Below are 8,082 nucleotides of genomic sequence, written 5' to 3' on the forward strand. Positions count from 1 at the left end.
CCCAGCGCTGCACCCACGAGCCGCGAGTCGCCTTCGCCCAGTGCGCCCAGGAGTGCCGGCAGCAGTGTGCTCACGTGCCGCACCTGCTGGGACTCGAGTTCAGCCTCCTGCAGACCTCGCCGCGACCCGGTCAGGACTCTCTCTACCCCTCCCCTTCTCTCACCTTCCTGCGATTCAGCGCGAGGTGGCCCAGGCCCAGCAGGCCCAACCAGCGCACGGTGGGCTCGGGGTCTCCCTGCCAGGTGAGGAGTCGCTCCAGGATGACCTCCTCCCGCAGGAGCCGTGCGGTGGGCCTGCTCTGCAGCAGCTAGGCGAGGCACACGGGGTCAGCACGCCCGCGGTCCCCGTGCAGGCCGCTGCGACTCAGGGATCAAGTCCAGGGTCACCCTTCACCACCCATCCGGGAAGCAGGCTCACCCCGGTGAAGAAGGCCATAGCCGTGAGGCGCTGCAGGTCGTCCGCGCTGCGCAGCCGCGGAAGCAAGTCTGCGAAGAGGCCTCGCAGGTGGTGGTCGGCATGTGCCACCATAGCACTGGGGTGGGTGGAAATGGGAGCTCTCGCTCCGTTTGGCGGCCTTACTCCTCGAGAAGACGCCATCCCAACACCACCCTCATGCCCCTGCCTTTTCCCTGTCCCCCTGCCCAGCACCTGGCCAGCAACGAGTCTCTTCCTGGTTTGACTTCCTGGGACCCCTCCTCACCTGGCCAGCAGCAGGACACCCTCCAGGTGGGTGTGGGCTCCCACCAGCCTCCTCCAGCCTCCTGCCTGCTCCATGCATGTGACCACCATGCGGCCTCCATCCCCGGTGAGTAGGGCCTTTAACGCCTCCACGGCACAGCTGATGGTGGGGACAGTGAGCAGGCGGGCAGTGGGGGCTGAGAGGGTGACAGCATGCTGGCCCACCCCACGTACCCTGGTGTTGCCTCTCACCTGGCATGGCTGTGTGGTGGCCCTCGGTGGGACAGAACCCAAATCTTGGGCATGTCAGGGGAGCGGGGGCTGCAGGCCAGCTTGTGCAGCTGTGTGACCAGCGCAAGCAGCAGATGTGGGTAGAAGCCCCTCGTGGCTCCCACACAGCCTGAAACAGTCAGCATCTCCCCCAGAGCCCGCGTGGCCTACGGAGCAAGTGGCCCACTTAGGCCTGGGGCGCGCCCAGAGTTTCACTGGGCAGCAGAGGGACAGGCGTGCCGTCAGCAGGACAGGGACTAAGCCTCAGACATGCGTGGGACATTCCAGGAGCAGTTACCTAGGTGCAAACTCCCTGTCCCCACCCTCTTCCCTCCCTCCCTCCCCTCCCCTCCCCTCCCCTCTCCCCTCCCCTCTCCCCTCCCCTCTCCCCTCCCCTCTCCCCTCCCCTCTCCCCTCCCCCCTCCCCGAGCCTGCCCTGTGGTAATGGCTGGAGCCACCTACCGCCAGCGCCTGGGGTTCAGGCCCCAAAGCACCCTTCAGCGCCCACAGCAGTTGCACCAGCACCTGCCCATTTACACGCTGGTTACGGCTTAGGCTGTGCCAGAGCTCGGCTGCTGCCCTGAGGGTTTGGAGGGGGCTGGTGTGAGACAAGGAATGGGTGCAGGGGTGGGTGTCCAGGGGATGTAGGGAGTCCACAGCCAGGGTGAAGGCAGCCAGTAGGACTCCAGCAGGGGAGGGGCAGGAAACAACCACCCCCATCTCTCCCCATCCCCAAATCCCAGAGAAACAAATGAAGTGTCAATTGTGCAGACCACAGCATAGCCTGTCTCAAACTGAGCTGCAGGGTGCGGACCCACTGGGAGTCCTGTTGGGTCAGCGACAGTGAAATAAACCTGGCATTATTTTAAAAAAAAAAATCGCCACAGAGAATAAAACCAAAGATAACTTCTGGGGCAAATTAACCAAAGAGCCAGGATGTCCAGGCACATTAGTCCCCCAGCCTCATTCACCCCACTCCAGAGCCAACCCCAGGATGGTGTCCAGGGGAGACCACCCGAAGATAGAAGGTGGCTCCAAAAGAGGAGCCCAGCATCAGAAACTCTGTGACAGGAGTGCAGGGGTTGGGGGGGAGTTTGCCGAGCTAAAAGTGAGGGGAGCGGGAATGGATACGGGGCATGAGTCATCACGGGGCTGGAATAAGGAGGCCCCCTTTCAGCTCCCTCTTCTGGGGCCAGACTCCACCGCCAAGCGGGAAGGGGGAAGGAAGCCGCGTGGGGACCGCAGGGCCAGGACCAGGATGGTTGGGTTACCGATTGGGGGGCAGAGAGCGGGGTAGCAGCGCACACACCACGTCCCGCGCATGCTCCAGGGCCAGCGCGCTCAGCACTCGCAGGGCCGCCCTCCGGGGCCTCCCCTCCGCCAGGCTGGGCACCTGCGCCAGCAGTCCACGCACCAGAGCATGCACCTGGTGGGGAGGAGTGCAGACTTCAGCAGTCAGGCCTCCTCCACCGTCCATTCCCCTCTGGCCTGCACCCCACCTCCACCCCCACCCTGATCCCACCTGGCAGGAGCAGCCTGAAGGTGGCGGGATCAGGCTGCGCTCTCCAGGCCCCTCCCACCACCTTGGTTCGCGAATCGGCAGGAGTCTGTAGAGCATGGAGTGGGTGGAGGCTGACCTGGTCCTCCAACCGCTCCCCTCGGGCCTCCAGGGCTGAGGACAGGGTGAGCGCTGTCGCCTGCGTCCCTGCAAAGCCAGCCTCCTCCAGGCAGGCAGCCGTGTACAATGCGAGGTCGGCAAGAACTGCCTCCTCCCAGGAATTCTGGGGAACCTAGGGCAGGAGGGTGGGGCGTCTGAAGTGCCCAAACCTCTCCTAGCTCTCCTCCTGGTCTCTCAGCCTCCCACCTGGCTTCCTACAAAATCCCTTGCTCCTCTGTTGCTCGCCAGCCTGTTTCACCTCCCCCAGGTCCAGCACCGCTCCTGCCCCCCGCTGCTGCCTTCCACCTAGCATCCACAGGACCCCCCAACCAGTTCCCACAACATCCCTTCCCTCACCCCTCACCTGGTGAGGCCCCTCAGGGGCTGGTTCCAGGGCACTGTTGGGGGAGCAGGGCTCGCTGCCAGCTTCAGGGACGGTGGCCCCACGTCCAGGCTCAGCCTCAGAGGGGGCAGTGAGTGCCTGGGTCTGTGGCTCAGCTTCAGGTTTGAGCTCCCAGAACCTGGGCTGAGGGCCTGTGGAAGGGGGTCCCTGGGGCTGCCCCTGCCTGGCTCGAATTCCTTCAGTCAGTGCTGTCAGGGTTAGAGCCCCCACGGGAGCCTCCCGGGCCCGGCCCCACACACCCCCAGCCATGGCGGCCCTTGCCTGCAGCACCTGTCACTGCTCCTCCTGGGAAGTTGTGCCCAGGACTGACCTAGAAGCTGGCCCAGGCGGGACCACAGGCGGGACCACAGGCGGGACCACGGATGGGCGTGGTGGCGCGTGTGCGAGCGTGAGCTTGTGGGGGCTGGGGAGCCACACGGAGGTGCCTACAATGGGCCTTTGAGGGGCCCCCCTGCCTGGGCTGCTGGAGGGGAGTGGCCACCTGGAGCCTGAGTGCCTGTGGTGTGGCTCTACCCACCAGGGCCCTGGGAACAGGATCCCCAAAAGCTGGCAGATCCACAAAGAAAGGGGGAGAAGGGCCCTCACCCTGACTACCAGCTCCTGTTGACCAGGGGGCTCAGGGCAGTTGTGGACAGCCCTGAGGAGGTCCTCGAATGGTCCAGAAGTCTGCGCCCCACCGTGAGCGGAGGCCTGATTGAGCCCCCAAATGGCAGTCAGCTCCCCACTGGGCCTGGGGCTAGAGGCTAGCCCCGCCCCCTGCACGCTGGCTCTGTCAGACACCCTGGAACAGGCATGACTGGGTGAGCTTGGGGCAGTCCAGAGGGGTGGAGCGGGCAGCAAAGATGCCAGGGGAGCGGCGGCCCCTCCAGAGCTTGTGCAGGTCCTCTGGGTCCTGGGTCCTTGGCTAAATCTCACATTGAAATGTAATCCCCGGTGCTGGAGGTGGGGCCTGGTGGGAGGTGACTGGATCCTGGGGGCGACTTCCCCCTTCGGTGCTGTCCCCATGATAGAGTTCTCAGGATCTGGTTTTTTGAAAGCGTGTGGCACCGCCCCACCCCTTCCTCCGGCTCCAGCCATGTAAGACCTGCTGCTTCCCCTTCCGCCAAGATGGTAAGTTTCTTGAAGCCTCCCCAGCCATGCTTCCTGTACCTGCGAAACCACGGGCCAATTAAACCTCTCTTCCTTAGAAATTACCCCAGTCTCAGCTATTTCTTTACAGCAGTGCAAGAACGGAATACAGCCACCCTGGCTGGGCCCCTCGGAGTGCGCAGGTGCCCTGTGGGCCTGGGGTGTGGTGTGTTGTGTCCAGTGATTGTGAGTCTGTATCTGTCCTAGCTGGTACTCCCTGGGGCTGGCTGGACCGGACCTCTGCTCTGAGTCCCCACCCTCCACCCTCAGCCAACCACACAGTGGATGCTGCCCATCCTGAGCCCCGGGGAGCCAGATGAGCTGGTCTGGTGGAATGCCTGGCAGACGGAAGTGCCCCTGACGCACCCCAGGCGGTTAGCATTCCCCCTATGCCCTTGCCTTTCTGTGCCACCTCAGGCTGCTTGGACAAGAGAGGCCCAGGCCCCCAGCCTCCACTTCCTGCCAAGCCTATAACCCCTCTCCCAAGCAGTTCCTCTGAAGCTCGTGTTGCCCAAACTGGTGGAACCCTGAGATCGGGAACTTGCTGGCACAGAGGCAGGGCCAGCCCAGCACACAGCCACATGCAGTGCCACTCCGGTCAGGTGTCTGGGGCTGAGTCAGCTCCTGGAGCTTCAACTTCTTCCCCCTTCTTCCTCTCCTTCCGTGGGCTGCTGGGTCAGGAGCTATGTCCCTGAGGTCAGATGCCAGGGGGGTGCCGGGTTGGCAGCAGCAGTGGCAGGAGACACCTGAGCTCTCCCTTTTGGCATGGGGAGTTTGAGATGTTCTCACTTACCCTGAGCCTGGGGGACGGTGCCTAGGCAGGCGTGGAAGCCCAGGGCCACGGCTGGACCCTCTTACTTGGCACTGACCCCCATCCTGTCCCGCCCCCAGCCTGCCTCTAGCAAGGAAAGGTCTTCCGCAGCAACTCCCTCAACTTCAAGGCAGACACCAAACCCCTCCCTGCCTGTGTGCTCGCAGCTCTACTGTGGGATCTGACTCCCCACAGCCCACCCCAAGTCGGGGAACTCCTCACTGCCCTTCAGGCTTCAGTACAGGGCTGTCTCCCAACCCGGCAGGGCCTGTGCTTTCACTGGGATGCAAACCCTCCTGCTCCCTCCAGCGAAGCTCAGATTCCCGACTCCAGCCCAGCCCCAGCCCGGGAGGCCCTGGGGCCAGGTGAGTGTGGGCTGGGTGAACAAATGACACAAACAACACAGGACAAGCTGTGGGGAGAAGTGAACGATTCGTGTTGTTTCCAGGCAGCCCCGCTCCGAGTCTTAGGGGGACGCCCCTGCACACAGACTGTCCACTGGGGCCTGCAGCTGGCAGTCTCAGGGGGACGCCCTTGCATGCAGACTGTTCACCAGGGCCTGCAGCCTCTCAGACAGCACCACCTGCAGGGAGCAGAGAAGGAGAGCGGTGGGCATGGTAAGGGCAGGGGCACACAGGGCAGAATGACAGGGCAGGCCTCCCTCCAACCTGGTACTGTGCAGGGCTCTGCAGCCGCCTGTGCTGAGGGCTGAGTTGGCTCAGGGACAGCTGGACCAAGGCTCTAGACTCTGCCAGGGATGGGAGCGGCTCACATAGCTGCAGGGAAGAGGCAAGGAAAGAGAAGCTTGGGGCTGGCTCCTGGTCAGGGCTCTACTGGGGCTGGAGGGCAGGTGAGGGCGATGGGGTAGCCACCTGTCCTTGCTGGAGGCAGAGCCGCAGTAGTGGCTCCACCTGGGCTGGCCTCACGGTGCAGGGCTCCTGGGCCCCTGGAGGCCACACCCTCAGCTCCTGCCCAGCCTGTGGCGCTGGCTCCTCTGCTAACTGCAGCACGTCCATAAGTAGAGACCCTGTGTGGGTGGGGGCAAGAATAAGGGGGGGCCCTGGTGTTTTGAAGGTAGACAGCGGGGGCATGGGAGGGTCTCACCGTCAGAGCCCAGGAGCCGGAAAGCAGCCTTGCTCCCAGGTAACGTCTGCTTCTCGGGGTCTTCGGTCAGCTTCATTCGTGGCTGGCCCCCCACGGCCACCAGCTGCAGGGAGAAGGCGTTGAGCTGGCTGGTCCTCATGCCCCACCCAGCACCATCCCTCAGACCTGCCCCCACCTGGGCCCCCAACACTGTTCCCACCTTATAGACGCAGCCCAGGGAAGGCTGTTGGGGGCAGGTGACCACACTGGTGCCAATGCCAATGACATTCACCTCACTGCCCTGGGTGGGGGAAAGGAGGTGGCAGTGAGCCCAGCCAGTGCCAATGCCAATGACATTCACCTCACTGCCCTGGGTAGGGGAAAGGAGGTGGCAGTGAGCCCAGCCAGAACCTGCAGGGGCCCCCAGGAACCCCCCAGCCACCCTCTGCCTACCCCCTCATCCACCCCACCTCCTGGGCCAGTCGGGCCAGCGCCTCCTCATCAATGTTGTTGCTGACTGCAATGGGGACTGACTCCAGCCAGGGCACCTGGAACCTGCCGCGTGGGTGGAGAAGGGGTGGGGGCCGCCCCTCAGGTCTTCCTGATTCACCCCAGTGTCCCCCCGCTCCCCTCCCACCTCAGTCAGGGACACCTACGCTCACCTGCTTGGGAGCTCCTAGGGAGCCCCACCCCTTACCTCCCTGCCACAGCCTGCAATATTACCTCTGAAACTACAGCCGAGTGCCTCACTGTCCTTCCCTGCCCCATTCCCAAATCCTGGCTCCCCAGGGGTCTCCCACCAGGAAACTCACTGGGCTGCAGCAGCTCGGAACACCTTGCGGATCTCCTGGGCCTGCTGTAGCAGGTCACCACTGTCCAGCCTCACACCCACTGCCCGGTAGCCCAGCTCTCCCAGGGCCAGGGCGACTGCTAGGAAGTTGGGGAGACCACTCCTGCAGGAATGGATAAGGGGGTCAGGGGCTGCCGAGGTTCTGCTAAGCCCACTCCTAAAGTGCCTGGGCTTACCTCCGCACGCTGTAGGAGTCCAGGAGGCCCTGGAAGGCCCGGGGAAAGGCCAAGGCATAGGCCACAAAGGCTGCCCGCTCACCTGGGTGTGGCTCCTGCACCCCCAGCCCCAGGTGGGCACACACGTGCTCCAGCCACACCTGGGCTTTGGCCGCCAGGTCCACCCCAGGGCCCTCACCAGCTGCCGGCGCCAACATCTGTGGAATGGGGTTGGTGAAGAATGGGGGCCAGGAATGCAGAATGAGGCCTGGGAGCAGCCAGGGACACCCTAGTTTGAGGGCAAAGGTAATGCAGCCTGTGCCAGCTTCCTGGGACAGCACTGGGGTGACCTGCCTGGGTGGCACACCTCTCCCCAGGGCAAGGGCTGGCTTGAGGCCTGTCGCCTGGAGACGGCAGGATTGAGAGGAGGGACTGACCGGGTCAGGGGGCACCTCACTGCCCGAAAAGGAAGTGACGAAGGAGTGGGCCAGGGTCCCCGCCACCGGCACACCTCGGAGCTGGCCCGCTAGCACGTTGCTGCTGCTGTCGAAGCCTGGGGAGGAAGGTGTGGGATTGGGGGACTTTGGGCCAGGACGGGGCTCCTCCTTCCCGGCCCTTGCCTTCCCCCGCACCAGACCCTCACCGCCCAGGTAGCTGTAGGTGGAGGCTGTCAGGCCCCCATCCGGGCCCTGAGCCCGCCTCAGGCCCATCTCTAGCAGCCGCTTCTCTGGCCCTGCGATCAAGCGAAGCCGCGCTGCATTGGTGGCCACCAGGCTGTAGGGAGACAAGAGTCACGGGGCCCAGGGTGAGGGTCACCAGGCCAACCAAGACAGCGGTTACCTGGGGCCTGGAACTTCCAACCCGGGAACTCCACCCTCACCCAACCCCTCCTTACACCCTACACAGTGGGGGTGGGAGGCCAGCCCTGGGACCCTGGGCAGCCAGCCCTGCTGCCACAGTCCAGCACGCAGCCCCAGCGCTGGGGGCCCATCCCAAACCCACGCTCCCTGCCAGCGGCCCGCAGCCCACCTGGCGTAGCTGACCAGG

The 8,082-nt window shown here is 64.3% G+C and overlaps 2 protein-coding genes across 2 annotated transcripts in view; both read right to left on the reverse strand.

Annotated features, from left to right (window-relative positions):
* The window catches only part of MROH6 (maestro heat-like repeat family member 6), a 5,539-nt gene extending 1,999 nt beyond the window's left edge, over window positions 1-3,540 (reverse strand). The window contains exons 1-9 of the mRNA XM_011975732.1: window positions 2,970-3,540; window positions 2,586-2,738; window positions 2,220-2,374; window positions 1,411-1,528; window positions 931-1,115; window positions 701-838; window positions 418-532; window positions 164-307; window positions 9-83 (exon numbers count right to left, since the gene is read on the reverse strand). Coding sequence (XP_011831122.1) covers window positions 9-83; window positions 164-307; window positions 418-532; window positions 701-838; window positions 931-1,115; window positions 1,411-1,528; window positions 2,220-2,374; window positions 2,586-2,738; window positions 2,970-3,257 — 1,371 coding nt within the window. The 5' untranslated portion in view covers window positions 3,258-3,540. The remainder of the gene's footprint in view (window positions 1-8; window positions 84-163; window positions 308-417; window positions 533-700; window positions 839-930; window positions 1,116-1,410; window positions 1,529-2,219; window positions 2,375-2,585; window positions 2,739-2,969) is intronic.
* Window positions 3,541-5,467: 1,927 nt separating this feature from the next.
* On the reverse strand, window positions 5,468-8,082 carry NAPRT (nicotinate phosphoribosyltransferase). The gene is made up of 11 exons (XM_011975733.1): window positions 8,065-8,082; window positions 7,679-7,809; window positions 7,473-7,588; window positions 7,057-7,253; window positions 6,843-6,983; window positions 6,501-6,585; window positions 6,251-6,331; window positions 6,052-6,154; window positions 5,820-5,974; window positions 5,616-5,723; window positions 5,468-5,530 (listed from the first exon to the last, which is right to left on the reverse strand). The coding sequence occupies exons 2-11, from the start codon at window positions 7,743-7,745 to the stop codon at window positions 5,468-5,470; spliced, it is 1,116 nt and encodes a 371-aa protein (XP_011831123.1). The 5' UTR covers window positions 7,746-7,809; window positions 8,065-8,082.

This window comes from Mandrillus leucophaeus, unplaced genomic scaffold (assembly GCF_000951045.1).
Source record: "Mandrillus leucophaeus isolate KB7577 unplaced genomic scaffold, Mleu.le_1.0 Scaffold158, whole genome shotgun sequence".
NCBI lineage: Eukaryota > Metazoa > Chordata > Mammalia > Primates > Cercopithecidae > Mandrillus > Mandrillus leucophaeus.

Bases quoted from the DNA above. Each gene is read 5' to 3' on its own strand.
- NAPRT (XM_011975733.1), bottom strand. From the start codon at position 7,745: ATGGGCCTGAGGCGGGCTCAGGGCCCGGATGGGGGCCTGACAGCCTCC. The intron at 6,332-6,500 runs GTGGGGTGGATG...TCCCCCACCCAG, and splicing joins TGGCCCGACTGGCCCAGGAG to GGCAGTGAGGTGAATGTCAT. The intron at 5,724-5,819 runs GTGGCTACCCCA...TCTTCCCTGCAG, and splicing joins TCTGCCTCCAGCAAGGACAG to CTATGTGAGCCGCTCCCATC.